Source organism: Eurosta solidaginis, chromosome 1 (assembly GCF_040869045.1).
Source record: "Eurosta solidaginis isolate ZX-2024a chromosome 1, ASM4086904v1, whole genome shotgun sequence".
Lineage (NCBI taxonomy): Eukaryota > Metazoa > Arthropoda > Insecta > Diptera > Tephritidae > Eurosta > Eurosta solidaginis.
Genome location: NC_090319.1, coordinates 69,671,811 through 69,699,658, shown reverse-complemented (window position 1 = coordinate 69,699,658; position 27,848 = coordinate 69,671,811). Strand labels below are relative to the sequence as shown.

The 27,848-nt window shown below is 38.9% G+C and overlaps 1 protein-coding gene across 3 annotated transcripts in view; it reads left to right on the top strand.

Moving 5' to 3' along the window:
* The window catches only part of LOC137234542 (histone-lysine N-methyltransferase 2D-like), a 47,618-nt gene that overhangs the window by 3,543 nt on the left and 16,227 nt on the right, over window positions 1-27,848 (top strand). For 2 of the 3 annotated variants that reach the window (XM_067758009.1, XM_067758010.1), the window contains exon 2: window positions 670-7,534. In XM_067758009.1, the coding sequence (XP_067614110.1) occupies window positions 670-7,534 (6,865 nt within the window). Of the gene's footprint in view, window positions 1-669; window positions 7,535-15,908; window positions 17,649-27,848 lie in introns of those variants that run through there. The other variant, XM_067758012.1, reaches the window with a different exon arrangement.

Genomic DNA, 27,848 nt, shown 5'->3' with positions numbered 1-27,848 from the left:
TTGTATAATTTATATGATCTTCAAATTTGAGTTTATTATCAATTATTATTCCTAAGTATTTTATACTGTTAACTCTATGATTTCATCATTTATTTTTAGCTCGGCTATATCCTCCTCATTGATATTCCTCCTTGTTATTATCATATATTTAGTTTTATTTATGTTTAGTTTCAGTCTATTACCACACAACCATTTATACAAGTTATTTATTTCATGTTGCATTTTGGCGAGTGCAGTATTAATATTATTTTCACTTATCATAATTAATGCATCATCCGCAAAAAGTCTAATTTCACAACCTTCGATAGCATTGACTATGTCATTTATGTATATAAGAAATAATATAGGTGCCAATACTGAGCCTTGAGGTAACCCTATGGGTACCTCTAATTCATCCGACGTCACAGCATTTATAACTGTTTTCCTTAAAATCTTTTGAACCACTCAAAATTTTTGTTTTCCGTTTTCGTATTCCCGAAACTGGTACCATAGCACGTCTTTTGTAATCCCTATCGATATCCTTGGACTTTTATTAAGAGTGTCATGCTGTCGAATAGAATTACCAGACCATCAACACCGATAACACTCTCCAAGTCCTTCGGGGAGTGTCCTTATGGCTACAAACACAACAACAACATGATTTATAAATAAATTTGTCTATAAATTTAGGTCGAGAGATTACTCAAAAATGGTGGTGCACAATCGAAACGGTTTTTATCGGATGTTGTCACACATTTGGTGTGTGCACCCAATTATACGGAGGAAACTTTGGCTATGAACTTGGATCTCTACAATGTCATACCAGTTACCGATCAGTGGATTGTGCACAGTTTTAATTTGGGACGTCTGGCGTCGACAAAAGCTTTTGACCCCAGCACACAAAAAATTTTCAAGTCTTTGAAATTTGCTGCTACGAATATATCTACCACAGATTTTAAACGTCTGTATGCAATAGTTACCTTCCATGGAGCACAAATTACTACCACTTTTGACCCAAGTACGACAACCCATTTAATATGCGGTAGTATTGGGGGCAGCACTTACAATCACGCTTCAAGAAGCTCTGTGACCTTAATTAGTCCGGACTGGATAATAGACTGTTTGAAACAAGGTAGAATATTGAATTGTGAAAACTATCATCCACGATCGCTCAAACCAATTGAAAGACCGAAAGCCATACCTAAGCTTCCAAATATTTCATCATCGATTTGCAATGAAACGGCTTTGAGTGCCATTCCAGGTTCTTCAATCCCCATGTCATCAGCATCATCTACTGTTGATACCCGACCTTGTAACGTAGTCGATTCGGTAGAGCAAACTTTATCTACCATTCTAGGATTCGATGATGATGATATGGGAGGAATCGTAAATAGCATTGACAATACACTCAGTAGTACAGTTGATGATGCTGATGCAGCACAGAGCATAGCCAATATAAAATCACAACTGCAGGCATCTCTACCACCTTTATCGCCCGTTACTCCTGTGATATCCGTTCCGAATTTAAATTTAGTAGAACCGTCTAATACGCAACAACATACTCTACACCCAGCGACAAATCACATCAGCAATGAAACCAATAGGTTATCTGATATTGTGCCAAACAGTGTTCCACCATCTCAACCTCAACCACAAAGCCAAGGCCAACCTCAACAAAACGTTCAACAACACATGCAACGACAACCTCAACAGCAAGTTCAGCAACCACATCAACAGCAAATTCAACACCAAGTTCAACAACAAATTCCACAGCAGCCTTCACAACAAATTCCACAACAACATCAGCAGCTAGCTCAGCAGCAATCACCACAAGCCCAGCAGCAACCTCAACAAAAAATTCAACAACTCCCAACGAAGTTGCAGCCACAACAACAAATTGTGTTTGTACGACCACGTAATATTCAACAGCAACATCAATTGCAACAGCAGGTAATTGTAAGTGGGCCGCATCAACAGCAAATTGGGGCAACGTTGCAACCATCTCAATCAACACAGCCAATAATTGTACAACAAAAAATTGTACCAAATGTAATAGCTCAGCAGCAAATTCAAATGCAGCAACAGGCCCAACAGCAGCATCCAGCGAAGACTGTTACAGCTAACGCTTTACAACATCAACGAAACCTCAAGAGCCCACAGCATCATATTCAAATTATTCAACATCAACAAATACCACAACCACCACGCACACCACAACCACAACCACCAACACATCCTAATTTACCACCTCAGCCGCGTACAGCTCCTTCTACACCTACATCAAGCGGTCCACAAACGATAGTAGATCCACGTACACCTACCCCTACACCCACACCTCCTATAAATATTAATATAACACAACCACGTACTCCGCAAACTCCTAGCGGTCGACAAACCCCTGCAGCTAGAACACCTTGTACGACTCCGCAGCCCCAGCAGCAGCCACAGGCACCAAATCAGTCACCCCAACATGTGGCTGCTGTAAGCATGTCACCACAACCACAACCTCATCAACAAGCCCCACATCAAACACAAACCATACAAATGTCCCCTCAAATGCTACATCAACATATTTTACACCAACAAAATATTTTGCAACAACAACAAATGCAACTGCAACAACATATACAGAACGGTCAGAGTTTGACTCCCCAACAACAAGCTTTGCAACGCCAAATACAACATCAGCAACAACAGTTAATACAACAACAACAAAAGTTGCAACAGCAATTACAACAACAACACCAAATGCAACAATCGCCCCGTATGAATCAAAATCCACAAACCCAATCACCCTCGCCTCAGCAACAACATGCCTCTAGTGGAGGGAGCATGATGCCACCACAGTCTCCACGACAATCTCCGGCATTGCAAATGACTCCACCGCCACACTCGCCCCAACCCCAGCAGCAGCAACAACAGCTGACACAACAACAACAACATTTGCGGCAGCAAATTCAAAATCGTCAGCAGCAACAGCACCGTCAACAACAGCAGCAGCAGGGCTTGGGAAATGCGCTGGAATCACCACAACACCCGACACTTATGTCACCGCAGCAACAATCACAACAGTTGCAACCGTTCCAACAGCCACAGCGTGTATTGCTCCACCCACAACAACAACACAGTCCACAACACACTTCAGCACCACAGTCTCCGCAAATGCAGCAGCCAACAACACCAACACAACAAAGTAAACAACAAATGCTTCAACAAATGAAGCCAATCGATCCTACTGATCCCGTGCAAGTTGCACAGGTGCTCAGCCGGTCAGCGCCGAGCCCGAATCATGAGTCGCTTATAATGCGTCAACAACATTTGAAACAGCAACAAGCTTTGCAACAACAGCAGGCATTACAACAACAGCAACAGCAACAAGCATTGCAACAGCAACAGGCCATGCAGCAACAACAGCAGCAGGCATTGCAACAACAGCAGCAAGCCATGCAACAGCAACAAGCGTTGCAGCAACAACAACAGCAACCACAGGCCCAAGTAGCAAGACAATCACCTTTACAACAGCCGCAGGCCCAACAACAAATTGTCATTAGTCCGGGTAATCAGCAGCAGCAAATTATAGCACAACGCCATGTAATTAATACGTCCACAGTTCAGGGACAACAGCTTATACAAAGTCATATGATGAATATACAACAACAACAGCAGCAGCAGCAGCAACAACAACAGCAACAAGCTCAACAAAAGCAGCAGCAGTTAATGACAATGCAGCAGCAACAGCAACAACACCAGCAACATATGATTGTGCAGCAACAACAACCTGGTGGTATGGTTATCAGTGGCGTCCCACAGCAACAGCAACAAAAACAACTAATTCAACAGCAGCAACAGCAGTCCACAATACAATTCGGCCAGCCGCAACAAATGACCATGTCTGGCGGTCAAGTATGCATAATACAACAAACTCTACAACCACAACAACAGCAATCACCACAACAACAGCAACAAGTTCAGAGCGCGACAACAAATTATCAACAGCAAATGGTTAGTCCCAGCACACCACAGCCCCAGCAACAACAACAACCCCAAATAATAAGCCAACAAATACAAATACCTCAACAACAACACGGTGGTGGCAAACCGCAACAAATAGCGGTTTCGAATAAATCGAAGATAATCATAAGTCAACAACAATTTCAGCAGCTCAGTGTGCAGCAACAACAACAAATATTGGCTCAGAATCAGCATAATCAAAACCTTGTCATTGTTAATCAGACTAATTTGACTACTCAACAACAACAACATCAACAACAGCAGCAGCAACAACAAGGGCAACCACAAATAGTACAGCACTCTGTGCAACAGTCTCCACAACATCAACAGCAGCAACTACAACTGCAACAGTCACCACAGCAGCAGCAGCAACAGCAACAACAACAGTTACAACAAAGTCCGACACAAGTTCTGAAACATCCGCAGCAGCCACCACCAATGTACCCACAGAGACAGCAATCCTTGGAAATGGCAGATGGCGAAAGCAATATCGTACAACAACCTCAACAACAAATTCAACATTCGCAACAATCACCGCAAATTATAACTCAAGCTCAAGTCATACTCAATCCGCAACAACAACAACAACGCCTACAACTACAACAGCAACAACAACAGCAACAAGGGAATGTGTCTCAACAACCCCAACAAATTGTTATTAATCAACAAGTCATTAACAATCCTCAGCGAATACAATATATACAACAACAACAGCAGCAGCAGCAGCATCAACAACAACAACAACAGATACAATTGCAACAACGCCAACCACTGCAAAATACTATAGTAGTCGGTCAACAACAATTACAACAATCACCACACCATCAACAAATTATCATCCAACAACAAACCTTAACATCACCAGCTTCTCAACAACAACAACAACAACAGCAACAACAACACCAACAGAATCAACAGCAACTGATGGCAATTCAACCTGGCAATAATTTGCCAAATCAAATTATTTTACAACAAAAACCGTCATTGCAACAACAACTTACCATAGAAGGCCAACAACCTCAACAGCAGCAACAACAACAGCAACAGATCATTTTAAAACAACAGCCCATGCAACAGACTGTAGTTATACAGCAGCAACAATTAATCGCAGCAGCTCAATCACCACAACATCAACAACAACAACCCCAATTAATAATGCAGCAGAGTTCACCGCAACAGCAACCATCACAGCCACAACATTGGTCTCAACAACAGCAACAGCAAAATGCAGCGCAAATGCAACCACAATCAGCTCAGCCTGGAACTCCAGCCGTGGTAAGTGGTACACAAGTGATTGCAACAAATTCCTCTATGAGCAACTTACAAGCGCCTCAGCAATTTATACGAGCTGTACGTCCCGGACAATGGCAGCAAGCAGGTTTACCACCAGGTACAACTACAATACAAGGTCAACCTCAACGTCAAGTTATACAAGTCGATGATAAGACACATGCTCATCTCATGACCTTAGATCCGGTGAAAAAAATGGAATATATTGCTAAATTACAACAACAAAACCAAAAACGTTTGATGATACGACAACAGGTACCATATCAACCACGACCGGGCGCCCCAAATGTTGTTGCCACTGCTTTAGGTACGCCGGTGCAACGTCCCCCAGGTGTACCCGCACCTGGCACACCACATATTATTGTACAAAGCCAAATGCCTGCAGGTCTCACACAACAACAACAAATTCAATGGTTGCAACAACAAGGTGCACGACAAGTTGTGGTCCGTGCTGGGCCTGCACCAGGTTTGAGTCCGATCACTCAGCAGCAGCAGCAACAACAACCTATTGGTCAACAAACACAACAGCAAGGACAAACAATAACTGCCACCCAGTTTAACTTAAATGATCCCAATCAGCAATTACTATTGCAACGGCAATTACGCGTACAACAAGTACAATTACAACAACAACAATTGCAACCACAAAGCAAACAAACATTGCAAGTTGTAACTGGTGGCACCATGCTTACTGATCAACAACAGCAACCGACTACCCCTGGAACACCAACAACACCCGGCAGCAACATAATGACTTCATTGGCGCCCAGGACCATGGTTATGAGTTCAACTGAAGCACAGCAGCAACAGCTGCCACAGCAGCAAATCAATAATCCACAACAACAGGGCGTATTGCAACAAACTCAACAACAGCAAATGAATATGAAAACAAAAACTGCACTGGCCAACATGTTGAATAGTCGCTTGGGTAACAGCAATGGTGGGGCAATACAAATACAACAACACCAACAGACGATGGTCGTAGCAGCAGGTGGCACCCCAGTACCAGAACAGTCGCTTCAACAACAACAGCATCCCCAGCAAATAATACAACATCAAGTTGTAGTCGCTGGTAATGCCCCACAGTCTGGTATGATATTGCAACAACAATCACAGCAGCAGCAAACAGTGCAAGGTGGTGTTATACTTGAGCAACAAGAGACTGCTGCGGGCCGATTACGTTTGATGACCCAACAACACAATGCTGCGCTACAGCAGCCAGGTGTACCGACTCACACGCAAGGTACACACCTTATACAGGGTGTTGTAGGTGCTACACCACCACGCACACCCCAAGAACTTATAATGTTACAGCAACAGCAGCAACAGCAACTACAATTACGACGCGCAGGTGGTGTTATTCAAACACCACTGTCGTCAGGTAGTCACATTGTAACTGCAAGTGCTGGTCAACAACAAATCGTTGTTGCCGGTCCTCAGCAGCAACAAATTGGCATTGCGTCCGGTGTGCAGCAGCAAATTGCGGTGGCACAAGTTCCCCAGCCTCAATCTACACAATCGCCTCAAGGTGTCATGACACAGGCTGGATTCATACAAGGCCGCCCCAATATGCCGCTACCACCGCGTCCGCAATTCTACGGACACAATCCGAATTTAAAATTACCACCTGACCTTTTCCTTGTTGGCTGTACATTTTATATTGTGGAGTATGATGAAACCGATGCAAATGAATTGCCAATTTGGATGGAGACGATACGGCAATTTGGTGGTGATATTGAACGCGTTTATTGTCAACGCGTTACACATGTGCTCTGTCGTACGCAACGTCATGGGGTGGTGATGCAAGCATTGCGCGACTCCAAACGTTGCATAACAGCATATTGGTTGAGTGATATTTGCTTTAAGAAACAATTACTGCCGCCATGGCAAGCACTTCATCTACCGTTTCCCAGTCAATTTGGATATCAGAAGCCTCTAGATAAACACATAATTTCAACACATGGATTTGAAGGTGAAGAAAGCTTTCGCATACAGCAAATGGTAGAAGAATGTGGTGCCATATACACATCATACTTATCGAAGCATAATACAGTTTTGATTTGTAAAAAATCCGAAGGTGATAAATACACCGCTGCCAAAGAGTGGAATATACCGATTGTAAATGCAATTTGGTTGGCAGATATTTGCATTGGTAATCTGAGTGGAATGTCGCAATATGAAAATCAGAAGTATCAGCAATATTCGTTAGCTGCACCATTTAGGATCGATTATCCGTTGGTACCACATTTGATGGGTAAGTAAATTTAATACTTTTTATTACTTTCCAGCGAAGAAACACGATTTTTTTATGCAATTTTAACAAATGTATTTCTTACAGCTTATACTAAGCCTAAGTTATAGCTATATATAGTATATATATTATTATATATAGTATATAATATATAATCTAATTAAAGTTATTTATATGCATCTATTGACTGCCCAAATGGAGTGAGAGATAGGGTTCTCAAAGTAAAGTATCCAAAACTTGCGGAAGAGGAACGCATACTCCCCAGGGAAACGCGTGTCACTCTGGCTCAACTTCGTTCTGGATACTGTAACATTACTTACCTATCCAGAATCAACCCTGACATACAAAATGTATGCCCGCTTGCAATGTGTCCCCACATGACACCAACCATCTCTTTAATTGTAATGTGGAACCAACGCCTCTAACACCCCTTTCCCTATGGTCCACCCCTGTTGAAACAGCAAGTTTCCTTGGACTCCCGTTAGAGGATATTGATGACAGTTTGTGATCGGTCGCGTCTGTTAGGTGGGGCGAAGCACTGCTACAACAACAACAACAACAGTGAGAGATAGGTAGCAGACGAATGACACGCAAGCGTTGCAAGGATTGTACCAGTTGTATCTGATGCTGTTAACGTATTTAAAGAGCGAAGGCAGCATCTAAACGGCGATGCACTATTTGGTTGAGTGATGCGTTACAGTATAAGCTTCTGCTACTTTTTGTGTATGTGGGAAAGCTTCCTAGTACCAGCGTAGAGTATAGAGGATGAATGCAATGCTATTGGTGATACGGAAGTTGCCCACCCTGCACTAGAATGGCAGTGTAATTGTTCAATTTGTGTTTAAATTCCCTTATGGCACTAGATTTAACGTCATTTGGTAATTCATTATAGAATTTTAGTCCTTTATAGTACAAATTACATTTGTCTGCTTCTGTTCTATAAGCTTACTAATTTAATTGGCGCTTAACCGTCTAAACGGTTATGGCCGTCCAAAAAGGCGCGCCAGTCGCTCCTTCCCTCCGCCAACCAGCGCCAATTGGTCACACCAAGGAAGTTTAAATCGTTTTCCACCTGGTCCTTCCAACGGAGTGGGGGCCGCCCTCTACCTCTGCTTCCATAGGCGGGTTCCGATAGAAACACTTTCTTGGCCGCAGCATCATCTTTCATTCGCATAACATGACCTAGCCAGCGCATCCGCTGCGTTTTAATTCGCTGGACTATGTGGATGTCTGCGTATAGCTCGTACAGCTCATTATTAAATCTTCTTCGGTACTCGCCATCGCCAACGCGTAGAGCTCCATAAATCTTTCGAAGAACTTTTCTCTCGAACACTCCCAAAGCCGCTTCATCTGCTGTTGTCATGGTCCATGATTCTGCCACATATAGCAAGACCGGTACGATAAGTGACTTGTAGAGTATGATTTTCGTTCGCCGAGAGAGAGGACTTTACTTTTCAGTTGCCTACCTAGTCCAAAGTAGCATTTATAGGCAAGATTGATTCTTCGCTGGATTTCAGTACTGATGTTGTTGCTAGTGTTGATGTTGGTTCCCAAATAAACGAAGTGTTTTACGATTTCGAAATTATGGCTGCCAACAGTAGCGTGATTGCCAAGGCGCGTATGCGCTGACTCTTTGCTCGATGACAGCAGGTACTTCGTTTTGTCCTCATTCACCATCAAACCCATCTTCATCGCTTCTTTTTCCAGTTTGGAGTAAGCAGAACTAACAGCGCGGGTGTTTAGGCCGATGATATCAATGTCATCAGCATATGCCAGTAATTGCACGCTTTAAAGAATATTGTTCCAGTGCGGTTAAGTTCTGCAGCTAGTATAATTTTCTCCAGCATCAAATTAAAGAAATCGCACGATAGGGGGTCACCCTGTCTGAAACCTCGTTTAGTTTCGAACGGCTCGGAGAGGTCCTTCCGAATCCTGACTGAGCTGATGGTGTTGCTCAACGTCATTTTGCACAGCCATATAAGTTTTGCGGGGAAACCAAGTTCAGACATAGCGGCATATAGACAGCTTTTCGTGCTGTCGAAGGCGGCTTAAAAATTGACAAAGAGGTGATGTGTGTCGATTCTCTTTTCACGGGTTTTATTCCAAGATTTGGCGCATTGTGAAAATCTGGTCGATGATAGATTTACCATGTCTTACAGGACATTGTAGACTGAACAGCCACATGCAGAACAACACATGCCGATTTTGTGATCGATCAGCGGAGACGCGGAACATGTACTCGTGGAATGTGACGCAATCTCAAGACGTAGGGCTAAGTTTATAGGCTCACCATGGCCAGAGCATTCTCACATTAAATCCCTCAAGCCAGGTGAACTGCTAGGGTTCATCAGAGAAGTCGGCTTGGATGAGGTGCTGTGAAGCAGTTGTAGCCACAATAGACCAATGGTCGCAGTGCGATTCTCAATTAATTGTCTATCTTATCTATCTACCAGGTCTGAAGCCGCACTGATAAGGTCCAATCAGCCGGTTCACGGTGGGCTTCAATCTTTCGCATAATACACTTGAAAGGACCTTATATGCGGTATTAAGAAGGCTGATTCCACGATAGTTGGTGCATTTTGCAGTAGCCACCTTCTTGTGGGCTGGGCAAAGAATACTTAGACCCAAATCGTTGGGCATGCACTCGTCCGCCCCCATTTTGCGAAGAAGCTGCTGCATGCGCCTTACCAACTCCTCGCCACCGTACTTGAATAGCTCCGCAGGCAGCCCATCAGCGCCCCACGGTCTTGTTCTATAAGCAGATAAAGTAAAATCATTACTTGTATTTACGGAATGAACATTTCTTACATATTTTATGTTACTTGTCAAATAATCAGGCAAGCTGCCTTCTTTATGTTTCTAATAAACTTCATCGTATAATAAAACAGTACCTGTTTTATGCTTAGCCAATTTAGACCGGCGAGCATGTGTCTTGGAGTTTCCTAAGAACAAATAGCATAGCTCGTTTCTGTTGCTTTTGAAATTTGTCAATTTTTATCGAAATTTATATGAGTTAACCGGGGTTTGCCCGTATCGCTTTAAATGTATGAAAACATTTATTTCAAGCAATTTTTAATTTTATAATTTATTTAATAATTTGGGAAAAATTTAAACAACGTGACATCAGGACGGACAAGGCGATAGCTGTTCGATTATACCTTGTAAATCTCTTCAAAACCTTTTCTCCCGGGAGTGGGAGTCGAACCCACTCCTACGATAGTTGAAATGGTTATAAACGCATTCAGCTACGTCATGACTTAGCTGTTGTAAATTTTTTCCCAATTGCCTTCTTCGCATATATTATCTTCCACACATTACATAATTGTTGTTGTTGTTGTTGTAGCGATAAGGTTGCTCCCCGAAGGCTTTGGGGAGTGTTATCGATGTAATGGTCCTTTGCGGGTTACAGATCCGGTACGCTCCGGTACCACAGCACCATTAGGGTGCTAGCCCGACCATCTCGGGAACGATTTATGTGGCCACATTAAACCTTCAGGCCATCCCCTCCCTCCCCTCCCTCCCCACCCCCAAGTTTCATGAGGAGCTTGGGGTCGCCAGATGCTCGTCTGTTAGTGAAACAGGATTCGCCGCGGATAGGTGAGGTTGACAATTTGGTTTGGAGAAGCTATATATTGCGCTGGCAACCTGAAGGGTTGCGCTACACACCCCTTGAATCTGGTATTTTAGTCGCCTCTTACGACAGGCATACCTACCGCGGGTATATTCTTACCCCCTTACCCGCTGGGGGTACATTACATAATTCGTATGTAGTTATGTGTTGAAGTTTTTATCGAAATTGTTTTTGTTTTTATCGGCCTATTGATAAATTATTATTTTTATCGAAATGATATTTTTTTTATTTATTTATTACTTAAGCTACAATTTAACTACAGAATAGCAAATCGTCAGGAATCTCCCTTATCTCCAGCTTTTTCAATAGTTTTGAGTATATTGTAAAATAGGCAAAGTCAAGTTAGCAGTTAACTTAACCCTCTATAACTCATCAAATAATTTTATTTCAATTTAATCGGATAGATTCGTGAATAAATTTATTTGTATGGATACTATTATAAAAAGGGGAGTGTAGCCGACAGGCAACAATGAGCAACAGTGGAAAGAAAATTATCAGAAAAGTTATTAGCTATTAGGAAAGGTGGAAATTTCTTTCTATTGGAACTTTCGCGTATGCTTCGTTCAAGGAGTCCGCAACGGGACGTATTTTAAATATTCTGTGAGCGTCAGGGTGGCTCCTTGGAAGACATTTGCTATTGTCATTGCAATGAAGATTTTGCCGTATCTTTTCAAATTTGTTACAAGATATAACCTGTGGAATTAGAGTTGTGCGTACGATGGAACTCCAATGGTTAGTTACCCTGGGTAGCTGGATAAGCGACATACGATATACGACACCAATAAACTGTAGGATTTCTATCTCAGATACTGTAAAATTATTGTTTAGATCTTTCTGTGCCAAATAGAGGGTTGTCTCATCCGAAATTTTTTTTATAAGTTCTGGTCGAAATAAGTAAAGAAAGAACTGAATGGGAGTCTCAAGCTCCAAGATATCAGAAGTCAATGAATCGTTTACAGTAAACGACAGCTGCCCTGAGCTCAGCTCTAAACTCATTTTCTCATTTTTCAGTTGTTTGTCGCTTTGATGGAGGAGCCGGAGTACTTGTGATCTCTGGCCGAAATGGGGCGACCTCTACCGCTTCTTCATGAATGAAGTTACGGCCGTTATCGTTCACGTACACTACTAATTCATCCACATCAAATTCGCTTTCAAAAGAATCTTCATTTAGCTCTCCAAAATCCGAGATCAAATCTGGGTCGAAATCAGGGTCAGCCAAACTATCATCATCAAAGTCGAGGCCATCTTCATCTGCGTAATCATCATTGGAGGGCGCAGGCGATCCCGCTGTCAGTGCGATATCGTAGTCGACGAGACATCCTTAAAAAAAAAAAAATAACACAGTCACGGTTTTCATGCAAGATATTTCCTCTTTTCACATAATGTAGCCTACAGGACACAAACACTAAACACAGCTCTCTGACAAAATACTGAGGATATATCTAAAAGAAATAGTGTCACAATAAACCCTGAACTCTTAAAAAAAAAGCTAAATGTAAGGCGCGATAACCTCTGAAGAGATCTAAGGCCGGGCTTCTCTTCCAATTTGCGTCGTGCTCCTCTCGATTTTCCCTACAAATTGGCCGGACGGAACCTACATTTTTTGTGCCGACTCCAAACGGCATCTGCAAGGCAGATGAGTTTCCCTGAGAGCTTTTCATGGCAGAAATACACTCGGAGCGCTTGCCAAACACTGCAGAGGGGCGACCCCGCTTAGAAAAATTTCCTTCTAATTGAAAAACCTTATTTCTAAAATTGTTGATGTTGCTTTGCCCGGGGTGCGAACCCAGGGCATACGGTGTGGTAGGCGGAGCACGCTACCATCACACCCGGTGGCCGCCAAAATGAACTCTTACCTTATATATTTTTACAAAAAATATCCACAATATATCCAAAAACTATTTTTTTTTTTGATATTTATATTTAGCAATTGCACAGTGTACGAAATTTTCCTCTTCACTGACAATATCACTTACTTTGAAAAGGCTAACCGTACTTTATGAGCAAACACATGTTTCGTGGAAAGAATGAAACGTAGACTACAGTCTACAATGCTTGACAAAACGAAAAAATAATTGCTGCGTGAATTTACGAAGGTTAAATGGTGTGTTGCCGGTGGTCTACAGTACGTTACAGAGGGTTAAGTATATTCTAAACTAACTAGCGTATCTAACAGTTCGAAAGTAACCGCATATATAAGTTTCCAAATATAGTACTTTACTTTATTAATACTCAATTCGAACTAAACATTTTCGTCTAATTCCCTACTTGCGGTCTGATGTATGTGTTTGTATGGGTGTAGATGCGCCGATATATCTGTTTGTATGTGTGAATGCATCCAAAGTCACGTATGCTATCAGGTATCCGTCCGCGAACATAACTGAACGGCAAGACAAGCGTGGGAGCTGTGAATCTCCCTTGCAAATATTCAGGAATTCGAGCAGGCGTGGGAGTAATTTTTTCGATCTAATAACAATGAGCCAAGAATGTGGGTGATTCCAATGAATCGACAAAACGCTGTTTAAGCTTTGCAACTGTGCAATGCGCTAACTTATATAAAACATAGTTGGGAGTAGTGCACTAGTAACTTCATTTTTCCACTGAGTAAAAAAAATACTGTAAGTTTTCTATGCTCTATTCAAATGAGTTAAAAATATTTTTGTGCACTAAGCTGAAGCTGAAATTATTTTCTCTACCAGAACCCGAATTGTGTTATACGATTAAATATCTAAGCCTCCCCGGCGGGTGAGGAGCTTAGAATATACCCACGGCACGTATACATGTCGTAAGAAGTGACAAAAACACCTAATTGATTCAAGGGGTTGTGTAGCGCAACCCTTTCAATTGGTTGGCAGCCCAATTTATAGGTTCTCAAACCCAATTGTCAACCTCACCTACCCGTGGCAAATCTTGTTTCTTTAGCAGCCTATTATGATTTTTTTTTTACATTTTTCCAAACATTTCGGTATACGTTTTATATATTTGATATGAGATTCGTTTTCCGTGCATTTTCGCACACTTCGTTAGCCCATTTCCCATAAATCTCTGAATGCATTTCAGTTCGATTACTTCTTTTATAAACAAATGTCATTATTGACGTATTGGGCCGCATCGCAACATAAAAATAAAAAAAATAAAAAATAAATGTAAGGCGCGATAACCTCCGAAGAGATCTAAGGCCGAGCTTCTCTTCCAATTTGCGTCGTGCTCCTCTTGATTTTCCCTACAAATTGGCCGGACGGGACCTACATGTTTTATGCCGACTCCGAACGGCATCTGCAAAGCAGATGAGTTTTCACTGAGAGCTTTTCATGGCAGAAATACACCCGGAGTGCTTGCCAAATACTGCCGAGGGGCGACCCCGCTTAGAAAAATTTTCTTCTAATTGAAAAATCTTATTTCTAAAATTTTGATGTTGCTTTGCCCGGGAGTTGAACCCAGGGCATACGGTGTGATAGGCGGAGCACGCTACCATCACACCACGGTGGCCGCCAACATAGATCACGGAAAATTACGTGAGACCTCAGTCGCATAAGAGAGTTTCCATTGTATGTAATTGTAATGATTGAAATATTATATTGTAACGAACTTAGGAAAATTCCGCTTATTTGCAACCTTCTGCTTACGTTCGTATCGCTAAATTGTTGAATAAAACACTCCAATATTCTGTATTACAAAATGGTCTTTATTAGACTACTTTGAAATTACTTCGCAATAACACATACTTCGCAACCATTAGCGTGCTTAAATCAAACTGATTACTGATTACTCAGCTTTCGCTGCTTTTATACTCTGTGCCCAAATGTCTAGACGTTTCTTCTGCTAGAATTTTCTACTTGGTTACCAGCTATAACTACAGATACACCTTTATAGCCTCTCGCATAGCCATATGCGCGTGTATATGTGAGTAATACTTCCACCGATGACTACATCTGTATGTGAGTTATCTTTTCGTTGCCTTGTATGTATGGTGGTAAATGATGATAGAGTGGCCATTCGAATATTCGTGGTAGGAGAGAGACTTTGTCGCCAAGTTCTGGCGTTCACGCCTGTGGACGAGCGTCTCGCCGCTATCCGAATAAAAGCAAAATTTTTTAATATATCATACATCTGCGCCCATACGCCGACAGAGGAGAAAGACGATGAGGTGAAAGACACTTTTTATGAACAACTAGCAGACCTGGCAAACGTTGTTCTGCCCTAAAGTTGGCCTATCTGCATTTTTTAATAAGCTTTTTCCGTCTAACTCTGCCCTCCCCCACCCCTCTTCACTTTTTTCTGATCATTTTATTCACACTTCCTTCCGTCTTTTTCGCTTCATCTATCTCCATATTCGTCTCATTCTATTTCTCTCTTTTCTCTTCTGTCACCTTCTTCTCATTCTTCTTCATCCCTTATTGCCTGTCCCAGAGGGTGGTATGTATTTTGTTCCAGTCCCAGTCCCACTCCGAGTCTCAGTCCCGGTCCTAGTTCTAATCCCAGTCCCAGTCCGTCTCTGGTTAACTTCCCGGAAAAAAGGATCGTAAATACTAATATAGGCAAATTTATATACAAAATTTTCAAATTTTGAATTTATTCTAAAAAAAAATCATAACTCAAGAATGGCTAAACCGATTTGGGATTTCAAAATTAACTAACCATCATCTCTCCTTCCTTATCTTTCCTAAAAATTTCATGGCAATCGTTCTATCCGTTCTCGAGTTATGGAGTGACAATCAAAATGTACACTTCTTTTTATATATATAGATTAGAACGGACATACGAGCGGTGCCCCCGTCATGATATAAAAGTCGTGCTTGGCGACTTTAACGCCAGGGTGGGAAAGGAAGGTGTTTTTGGCCCTACAGTAAGAAAGTTCAGTCTACACAATGAAACTTCTCCTAACGGACTGAAGGTGATTGACTTTGCCGGTGCTCGAAACATGGTCATAACCAGCACGAGGTTCATGCATAAAAAGATACATCAAGCTACATGGCTGTCTCCTGATCGAAATACTCGCAATCAGATCGATCACGTTGTGATAGACGGACGGTATGCCTCCAGTGTTTTAGATGTGCGTACGATCCGAGGACCTAACATCGACTCGGAGCATTATAGCGTTGCAGCCAAAATACGCACCCGCCTCAGCGCGGCTAAAACCAAGGAAGAAAAAACACAAGGAAAGCTAGACGTCGAAAAGCTTCAATCACAACAGCACAACAGACTGACAATGATTTCGCAACTCGACTCTCACACCTGCTCTCTGAGAGCACAACTGAGCCTGAAGGAATACAGGAGCAGTGGGAGCATATCTCCAAAGCACTTCGTACTGCCACCGAGAAAAAAATTGGTTACCGGCGGCCACGAAAAAACAACTGGTACGATGAAGAATGCCGAGTTGCAATCGAAAGAAAAGACGTTGCCTACAGGGCTACGTTAAAAGCGAGTGCAACAAGAGGAGTGTGTGAACGCTATCGTGAGTTGAAAAGAGAAGCGAGACGCCTTTTCAGGAAGAAAAAAGCAGAAGCAGAAAGGCGTGAGTGCGAGGAGCTTGAGCTGCTAGCCACCAGGAATAACGCCCGAAAATTTTACCAAAAAATACGGCGACAGACGGAAGGGTTTAAGACCGGGGCAAACTCCTGTAGGAACGAAAACGGCGACCTGGTAACTGATGTCCATAGAGTGCTTAGATTATGGAGGGAGCACTTCTGTGCTCTTCTAAATGGAGGCAGCGATTCACCGCGCAGAGATGATGAACCCGATCCCGCAATCGATGATGATGGAATATATGTCCCCCCGCCCGATTATGACGAAGTTAGAACAGCAATAACCAGATTGAAAAACAACAAGGCCGTGGGCGCTGATGGATTGCCTGCGGAGCTATTCAAGTACGGCGGCGAGGAGTTGGTAAGGCGCATGCAGCAGCTTCTTATCAAAATATGGGATGACGAGTGCATGCCCGACGATTGGAATCTAAGTGTTCTTTGCCCAGTCCACAAGAAAGGGGATACTGCAAAATGCACCAACTATCGTGGCATCAGCCTTCTTAATATCGCATATAAGGTCCTTTCAAGTGTATTGTGCGAAATATTGAAGCCCACCGTGAACCGGCTGATTGGACCTTATAAGTGCGTCTTCAGACCTGGTAAATCCACCATCGACCAGATTTTCCAAATCTTGGAAAAACCCGTGAAAAGAGAATCGACACACATCACCTCTTCGTCGATTTTAAAGCCGAGCAAACAGTCAGCGCATACGCACTAGGTAGGCAATTGAAAAGCAAAGTCCTCTCTCGGCGAACGAAAATCATACTCTACAAGTCACTTATCGTACCCATCCTGCTATATGGGGCAGAGGCATGGACCAGGGCAACAGCAGAGGAAGGGGCTTTGGGAGTGTTCGAGAGAAAAGTTCTTCTAAAGATTTATGGCGAGTACGAGTACCGAAGAACATTTAATGATGAGCTGTACGAGCTCATGTATGTACGAGCATGTAGCTTGCTTAATGTTTCTGTTGTTGTGCCTTTATATAATAGCCTTAGAGATGGTAATATTCGCCACAATATGTAAAAATGACTTCAAGAAGAAATATAGTGCGGTAAATTACAATTTAAAAAATTTATTTATAGTGACCAGAAAAGGACAAAGAAGAGCACAACATTCGCGATGTTATAAATTTCATAAGTTGTGTGGAACTCGTTTCCATACCATACATTGTAAAATTTTCCCACTAAAATCACTTAAACAATTTTTACCATATTTAGGCTGGGTGCGAGTTTGTCTAAATTTTAGGTACCTAAACTATTGTTCCACTGGAGCTTCCCAGCACTGCAACAATTTAGGAAAAAATTGCCAAAAACTGTGCAAGTTCATTTGACAATCTAAATTGTTTGTTTATGCGGGAAAAAAAATCCAAATATTTAAATGTCAAACTTTATGCTGTTTACAGTGATTTTAGATACTTAGACAGGCCAGAGGTCAAGGTACACCTACGGTTAGACTGAATAGCAAGACAAAGGAAGCGGTTCCAGCTTATATGGGTATTTTTGCGTAGGGTCGTGGCGTGGAGTAGATGCCAGGGACAGGGACGTTTGCTCATATCAGCGCTAATATACATATTTGGCAGCCAAGTGCACTAATTGACCTAAAGAAGTTATTGGAGGCGTACCAGCATCAATGTATTGAATTCGAGATTGTAGAAAAGGTCATTGTGCACGTGCTCCACTATGTCCGAAAAAAAATGCCTTGTAAAGCGGAACCACTGCATTTTCTTGAACTGCTATCTTGGGATAGGTAGTTTTGGTGGTTAACCAAATATTTAAATATTTATTTTTAAAAAATATTCAGACCAATTCTAAATATTCTCGCGGAATTTTGTTCTCGCGGATTTTTTATTCCCGCTGAAAAATTCCTCCAATTATTTTCTCCTAGGGAGAAGAATAATTGGGGAATAGGAATTTCGAATTTTCGAAGTCAGCTGTTTTGTCAATTGAAATTTCGTTGCGCATTTCTTATTTTGTTTAAAAAATTGTAAAGTTTAATTATTGTTGCCAATTTGTTTGAAATTAAGAAATAAGGTATAAACAATGCACATTATTGCATTTTATGAGGTATTCACTGAAATTAGTAATGAATTGGTGCCACAGCAACATCAACAGAGGAGCATAAGAAGAAGACCGGCGGGATAACACAAATCTGCCGGAGTTGCCTGTATTCATTCTGCAAAGCAATTTTCTGGCGGCCAAGTCGAGTTGAGTTCGCCTTTCGCCATATGCCAAAATCTATTTAAGCCTTCTTAAAAAATCCTTGCGCAATTTCTGGATGGCTGCATCAAATATGCGAAGAGCTCTTCCGTTGCGTATGATATATTTTTCGACTTAATAAAGAATATTGTTGTTGTTGTATTAACAGTGAGAATATTGTGGTAGAATGTAATTACATATTTTAGCACAAATTTGTACAAATAAGTGTTCTTTCTTAAAATAACCATTTTCCTTTAACTATTTTGATACATTCCCTTTAATTCAACTAGTGAAAAAACTCCTATGAAATGGCAGAGAAATCTCCCTCTCTATCTCACATTCATAATACCTACTTTTCTCCCATAACCCAAACATTGTTCAGAATAGGAGGAAAGGGAAGGAAAAAGGAAAGGAATTTTTATTTAGAATACGAGGAATGGGAGAAGGGAAAAAACTCGCACGGAATTTTCGTTTAGAATTGGGCTGTATAATTCTTCTCATAGAATGTGGAACATAAGGTCGAAAAGGTTGTAGAGAAACATCACACCATATGTTTAAATTAATAACTGGAATATGAATTTCTTTTAAATTATTTTTAGAATTTGGATCAGAAATGGTTTTTTGTAAAAATGTATCAGTTTGCTGTTCTTTATATAAAGTTTCTAAATTTATATCTTGAGTTGAAATAGCATTTATTTCTGGAATACGGGAAAGTGTGTCGGCAACTATGTTGTCTTTTCCACGTATATATTGAATATCATTTGTAAATTGAGAAATATATTCAAGATGACGTAGTTGACGAGGAGATCTATCTACTTTAGAATTTAGAACATGAATTAAAGGTTTATGATCAGTATAAATTGTAAAAGTTCTACCTTCAAGAAAATTTTTAAAATGTATAATTGAATTATAAATTGCCAAAAGTTCACGATCAAATGTTGAATATTTAGTTTCTGTTGTAGTTAATTTTCTTGAAAAATAAGCTAAGGGTTCTAGTATATTATTGCTAGTTTGTTGAAGAACTGCTCCAATAGCAACATTTGATGCATCTACTGCTAATGATAAAGTGCCATTTTTTTCGAAATGTGTGAGTAAAGTATTTTTAGCAAAAAGTTTTTTAACATTTTCGAAAGCTGTTGTGGTTTCATTTGTCCAATTTAATTTTTTATGTTTGTTTTTAATTGCATGTTTTAGCATTTCATGCAGAGGACTAAGTTCTGTTGCTAACATTTTAATATATCTGTGATAGTAATTTATCATACCTAAACATTTTTGTAATTTATTTATAGAAATTTGTTTTTCAAAATTTGATATGATTTCAATTCTATCTAAAGATGGTTTAATACCTTCGCCTGAAATTTAGTAACTTAAGAAATTTAATTTATTTACACCGAGAGTACATTTTGAAGGTTTGATATTTAAATTATATTCTTCAAGTCTTGAAAACTGATTTTAAATGATTTATATGTTGATCTTCATTATCACTGGCAATAAGAATGTCATCAATGTATGTAAATACAAAATCGAAATCAGAAAATACTTCATTAATAAAGCGTTGGAAAGTTTGAGCACTGTTTCGTAAACCGAAGGGCATTCTTACGAATTCAAACATTCCAAAAGGGGTAGTTATTGCAGTTTTATGAATGTCTTCTTCTGCCATTGGAATTTGGTGGTAAGCAAGCACAAGATCAATTTTGGAAAAAAAAAAATGTTTGTTTTTTAAATCAATTGTTAAATCGTGGATATGTGGTAAAGGATACCGATCTGGTGTAGTAATAAAATTAAGTCTTCGATAGTCTCCGCAAGGTCTCCAATCATTTGGTTCTTTTTTATGAACAAGATGAAGTGGAGATGCAATAGAATTTTGACGGTCTGCATATACCCGTTTTAACTAAAAATTCAAATTCAGTTTTAGCAATTTTAAGTTTGATTAGATCAAGACGTCTGGGTTTCGAAAATGGTAAAATACCTTTTGTTTCTATCCTGTGAACCGTATGGTGTTTAACTTTTTTAGTATAATCTGGTTCACAGGTAATAGATGGAAATTCATTAAGTAATTTTGAAAACTTATTTTCGACAATAGGAATTTTGAGTGAGAAGATCCAGAAGATCCAGCAACTTTAATTTTTGTAGTAGAATCCATTATTTCTTTATTTTTAATATTGACAATAATTCCGAATTTTTCTAAAAAGTTTGCTCCTAAAATTGGTGTATCAATGTTCGCAATAAAGAATGGAAATTCAAAATCTCTTCTTAAACCTAAATCAATTTTAAGTAGTTTTGTACCGAAAGTTTCAATTGAAGAACCGTTTGCTGCAGTCAAAGTAAGATCCGAATTTCTTTTATAAATTTTAAATTTAGAAAAAGGAATAACTGATACAACTGCGCCGGTATCGATAAGAAAATTAAGTTTATTGAATTTATCAAATATGAATAGGAGACGAGTAGGTTTAATAATAGTTCCATTATCCGTCACCGTCATAATGAATCGTTTCAGTTTAAATTTTGTTCGGAATTTGAATTATGATTTTGATTAAAATTGCATGGGGTATACATTTAAGAGCGTTATTCTTAAATTTTTTGTGATACCAACAAATATTTGTGAATTAAAATTACGATTGTTTGAAAAATTTCTGTATCTTGAAAAACTTCGAGATTTAGATCTATTTCTATCTTTAGATTTTGAACGGATTTGTAATTGATTAATATCATTAGAAATTTTATTTAAATTTTGAAAAATAGCCGTGGTTAATTCAGTTAAATTTTTAACGCATTGTTCTAAAATATTATTATTTATTTAATAATTTGGGAAAAATTTAAACAACGTGACATCAGGACGGACAAGGCGACAGCTGTTTCGATTATACCTTGTAAATCTCTTCAAAGCCTTTTCTCCCGGGAGTGGGAGTCGAACTCGCACCCCTACGATAGTTGAAATGGTTGTAAACGCATTCAGCTACGTCATGCCTGTTGTGAAGTCTTTCCCAATTGCCTTCTTTTTGCATATTTTAATCTTTTACACATTGCATACTTCGTATGCAATTATGTGTTAAAGCTATGCTTGGTACGGCGGTTTTCAAAGAAACTTTGGTTTTGTTGTTGTTTTCGTTCTATTTATAGAACTACAACGAATTAACCAATTTTGTCTGTTTGTATGATTTTTAATAATCGGGGATTGCCCATATTGCTTTTTTTAAATGTATGAAAACATTTATTTGAAGCAATTTTTTTAATTTTATAATTTATTTAATAATTTGGGAAAAATTTATTATTATTTATACTTGAAACTATAGGAGATTTGGAATAATGAGGTTTGTTGATTAAATCAAAAAGTTTGTCAGCTAAAATAATTACTTCATCTCTATTTTGATTGATACTAGAAGTTAAATGGATTTATATTTCTTGTGGTAATTTGTGAATCCATAATTTGAAAAGTAATTCTTGACTTACAATGGAGTCAGTACCTATAAGTGATTTCATAAATCTGAATAATTCAGATGGTGAACGATCACCAAGTTCAGTTTTTGAAAATAATTGTTCTAATCGTTTTTCTTCGCTAAGAGAAAATCTTTCACATACATTTTTTTTGATTGTATCATATTTATTGAAAAGAGGAGGAGGGTTAATAACGTCAAAAATTTTAGAAATAGTATCTCGTTGAAGGGTAACTAGAACATTTTGAAATTTTAAATTAATTTCAAATTGTCCTTCAACAAGTAAAAACCAGGCATTGGGATATTCTTGCCAAAATTGTGGTAATTTAATTGATTTAGTAGAAGAAATATTTATAAAGTTATCTTGTGTTGAAGTATCTTGTGTTATATTAGAGATGTTGTTTTGTGTTGTATTAATGTTAGAATTTTGAGTTGTATTGTGAGTCATTGTGTTATTTGTATAGTTGTTGTTTCGATTTTCCGAATTTGTAAAATTACGGGTTCGTATTGGTGAACGTAGAACCATATAAAAAAAAAAAAAAAAATTTAAATGAAAAATTTGAAAATTAGAAAATATTTAAAAAATTTTTTTGTAAAGGGAGTTAACAATTTAAATAAAATATTTATTTTTATATAAAAAAAAAGTTAATTTAAATAATTTATATAAAATTGTTAAAATATAAAAATAATCTTAAAATAAATTTGAAAATTTAAAGGGTTTAAAATTTTAATTTGAATTATAATTGAAAATTTTAAATTTAATATTAAAATAAAATTATACTTACATAAAATTTAATTTAATAAAAAAAAAAAAAATATTAAAATTAATAAGTAGTTGATTGATGATTGTAAAAATTTTAAGCGAATCAATTGCGTTTTTTTGACGTGATGACAATTAAATACATCGTTGTTGCTGTCTATGCAATGGCTTTGTTATGCAATGGCTTTGTAATTAGTGAAGAGGACGTTAAAGGTTACGAGTGATTCCAACAAATGGTATACAAAATGATGTATCGTAGAGTATTAAAATACTTCGATATATGAATGAATTGTAGGGAGGAATTAGCGGTATTATCTTAATGAATTTTGAGTTTAATATATACGACAGCAAATGATGTGCGTTAGTCGAATTCAAACATTTTCGCATATTCTTCCAGTTCTTCAATGCCAATGTTGATTTAAATATCAGATAGGACGTGAAAATATAATGTCAATGGGTCAGCGGTTCTTCAAAATTATTTTAAGCTTCTTAGTTTTGTTATTAATAAACACGATTTTCGTTTAGGTACACAATTTCTTGGTCTCTTTTATTAAAATTAAGCGGCAGTTTAATTTAAACTCATTGAGTTTTGCATTGAATAATTCTTATAGATATTAAATCTGCTTTATTTTATTTTTTAGTATATTAATTTACAAATCACATATTTGTTTGTTAGAGCTTTGTTAGTGGTGGGGGTTTTTGTCATAGCACTGATGTATGTATTGTGATGATGGTGTTTTTACTTGACCCATCAGACGTAATATATATGTACATCCAATTAAATTATATCTTCTGAAGTTGGTTCAGGTAACTAAAACAAATTTTCTTTGATAGCACGTCACTTAGTTGCACTTTTATTTGCGGTATTTTATTGGTCAATAGCTTTGCGATACGTAAAGCGTCACATTCAGTAATTGTATCACATATAGACTTATATAAAAATTTAGGTCCGTTGGTAGAATCACCAATATATTTGGTGGTTAACCAAATATTTATGTAAATATTTATTTTTAAAAAATATTATGTTATTTATTTTTGAGTTTAAATACTTTCCAACTAATTAGAATTTTCTTTTTTTGAAGTTATTCAAAAATTTTAAGTTAACACGAAAACTCAATAAAAATTATTTTAAAAATTAAAGTAAAGAGTACAAAGTAGTTAACACTATAGTAGTTACCGCGGACCCTAATTGACCTCTGTTCTTTTTAAGCGTGAAAACGCATGAAAAATACCAAATTTCCCGTATTGTTATTATTTTTTTAGCAGAAATAAATAATTTAGGTTTTCAAATCAACTCGCACAGTTTTGACAGTCTTTTCCTAAATCATTGCAGTGCTGGAAAGTTCCAGTGGAATATTAGTTTAGGTACCTGAAATTTAGGTCAACTCGCAACTCAGCCTTAGGTAGCAATTTAGGTCATCGCTCTATGATCTATGATATACTTAAATTGAGTGGAAAAGAGCCATTTATTTGCATATACAATATTGAAAATCAATATTTTTGTTTTTGAAATTTGACATTTGAATTTAGGTTGAAAAGTATGCTCATAAAAATTCTAAATTTTTATTTTGCACTGCCTCACCGACAGTTTCCAGTGATTCTTGTTTTTTCTTTATTTAGGTAGAAATTTAGGCTGTGTGCGAGGTCAACTTGTCAAATTTCAAAAACAAAAATATTGATTTTCAATATTATATATGCACATAAATGGCTCTTGTCCACTCAATTTAAGTAAATCATAGATCATAGAGCGATGATCCCTGCTGCGATTAAGGTCCGATCGACTGTCGATTGTACGCGATGGTGAGTCAGTTTCGTTCAAGCTGATGTTGGCGACACAAAACTGAAAGAAAAAGGCTGGTAAAATCGACCGAAATACGGGTGAATTCAACCGAATTTCTGTCAATTTTTATCAATCGCAACAAGATGTTGGATCAACTGCGCACAAATCGTTGATTCGTAATTGACCGTTTTAGTAGTCAAATGAACAAAAAAGGTTGTAAATAAATGTAAGGCGCGAAGAGATTTTAGGCCGAGCTTCTCTTCCAATTTGCGTCGTGCTCTTGATTTTCCCTACAAATTGGCCGGACGGGACCTACATGTTTTATGCCGACTCCGAACGGCATCTGCAAAGCAGATGAGTTTTCACTGAGCACTTTTCATGGTAGAAGTACACTCGGAGCGCCTACCAAACACTGCCGAGGGGCGACCCCGCTTAGAAAAATTTTCTTCTAATTTTATTTCTAAAATTTTGATATTGCTTTGCCCGGGGTGCGAACCCAGGGCATACGGCGGAGCACGCTACCATCACACCACGGTAGCACTTACTAACCGAACGTCAACTGGGCTACATCAAATATGCTGGCACACATTAAACATTATACACTTAATTATTTTGTTTTATTAAACGCACTTTCACAAAATTTTATCTTAATATATAAAAAACACGTGTCACACAATTGAGGCCAATGGACTCCTAAACTACTGAACCGATTTTGAATTTGTTTTGCTCCCCGTGTGTAGTTTCATCTAACTTTAAATATAGGATATGTGACTGGGTGACTAGGGTCTCGAGACATAGGCCAAAACGTCGACCCGGGTACCCCTAGAGTGTGTTTATAGAATATCAAATGAAAGCTGTTGATGTGGGCTTTAGTAGAGGGTAATTTTCATACCCCTGGGTAACTAGGGTCTGGAGGTATAGGCCAAAACTTGGACCCGGGTACCCCTAGAGTGTGTTTATAGAATATGGATACCAAATGAAAGCTGTTGATGAGTGCTTTAGTAGAGGGTAATTTTCATACCCCTGGGTGACTAGGGTCTCGAGATATAGGTCAAAACGTGGACCCTGGTACCCCTAGAGTGTGTTTATAGAATATGGATATCAAATGAAAGCTGTTGTTGAGTTCTTTAGTAGAGGGTAATTTTCATACCCCTGGGTGACTCGGGTCTCCAGATATAGGCCAAAACGTGGACCTGGGTACCCCTAGAATGTGTGTATAGAATATGGATATCAAATGAAAGCTGTTGATGAGTGCTTTAGTAGAGGGTAATTTTCAAACCCCTGGTGACTAGGGTCTCGAGCTATAGGCCAAAACGTGGCAGTGAATGCCTAGACAGTGTTTATTCAATATGGATATCAAATGAAAGCTGTTGATGAGTGCTTTAGTACAGAGTAATATACATATTATCCAGAGACGGACTGGGACTGCGATTAGGACTGGGACTGGGACTGAGACTCGGAGTGGGACTGGGACTGGAATAAAATACATACCACCTTCTGGGACAGGCAATAAGGGATGCAGAAGAATGAGAATAAATTGAGAGAAGAGACAAGAGAGAAGGAGAAGGAGATTGAGAAAGAGATAGAATGAGACGAAGATGGAGATAGATGAAGCGAAAAAGACGGAGGGAGGAGTGAATAAAAGGATTAGGAAAAAGTGAAGAGGGGGGAGGGCAGAGTCAGACGGAAAAAGCTTATTAAAATGTATGCAGATTGGCCAAATTTAGGGCAGGACAACGCCTGCCGGGTCTTCTAGTATTTTATAATTTATTTAGTTTGTAGTTTTGAACTTCGCTTTGCAAACAGAAATGAAAATAGTAGTCACAAAACTGATTCTCAATTCTTTCAGTTGCAGCTCAGCACATTCTCAATTTTTTCTCTCGCATGTAGTTGTCACACTTGATTGTTTCGAACAAAACTTGTAGTATAAATGTTTGACGTAACATTTTAAAAAGAGAACTTGTAAGTTATAGAAAAGTAAAGAATGAAATTGCAGGAAGGTAATTCACCACTGGAGTAACTTTACATGTAATTCGGCAAGTTTAATTTTCGTAACACTAAGTTTAAACGATTCCAAAACAACTCAAACTTTTATGTTGTCGGAAACATCAAATTAAAAACAAGTAAGGAAGGCTAAGTTCGGGTGTAACCGAACATAACATACTCAGTTGAGAGCAATGGAGACAAAATAAGGAAAATCAATCTAGGGTAACCCTGGAATGTGGTTGTATAACATGTGTATCAAATGAAAGGTATTAAAGAGTATTTTAAGAGAGAGTAGGCCATAGTTCTATGGATGAATGCCATTTAGGGATATCGCCATAAAGGTGGACCAAGGGTGACTCTAGAATGTTTGTACGATATGGGTATCAAACGAAAGGTGTTATTGAGCATTTTAAGAGGGAGTGGGCATTAGGTCTATAGGTGGACGCCTTTTCGAGATATCGCCATTAGGGTGGGCCAGGGTGACTCTAGAATGTGTTTGTACGATATGGGTATCAAATGAAAGGTGGTAATGAATATTTTAAAAGGGAGTAATCCTTAGTTCTATAGGTGGACGCCTTTTCGAGATATCGCCATAAAGGTGGACCAAGGGTGACTCTAGAATGTTTGTACGGTATGGGTATCAAACGAAAGGTGTTACTGAGCATTTTAAGAGGGAGTGGGCATTAGGTCTATAGGTGGACGCCTTTTCGAGATATCGCCATTAGGGTGGGCCAGGGGTGACTCTAGAATGTTTGTACGATATGGGTATCAAATGAAAGGTGGTAATGAGTATTTTAAAAGGGAGTAATCCTTAGTTCTATAGGTGGACGCCTTTTCGAGATATCGCCATTAGGGTGGGCCAGGTGTGACTCTAGAATGTTTGTACGATATGGGTATCAAACGAAAGGTGTTACTGAGCATTTTAAGAGGGAGTGGGCATTAGGTCTATAGGTGGACGCCTTTTCGAGATATCGCCATTAGGGTGGGACAGGGGTGACTCTAGAAT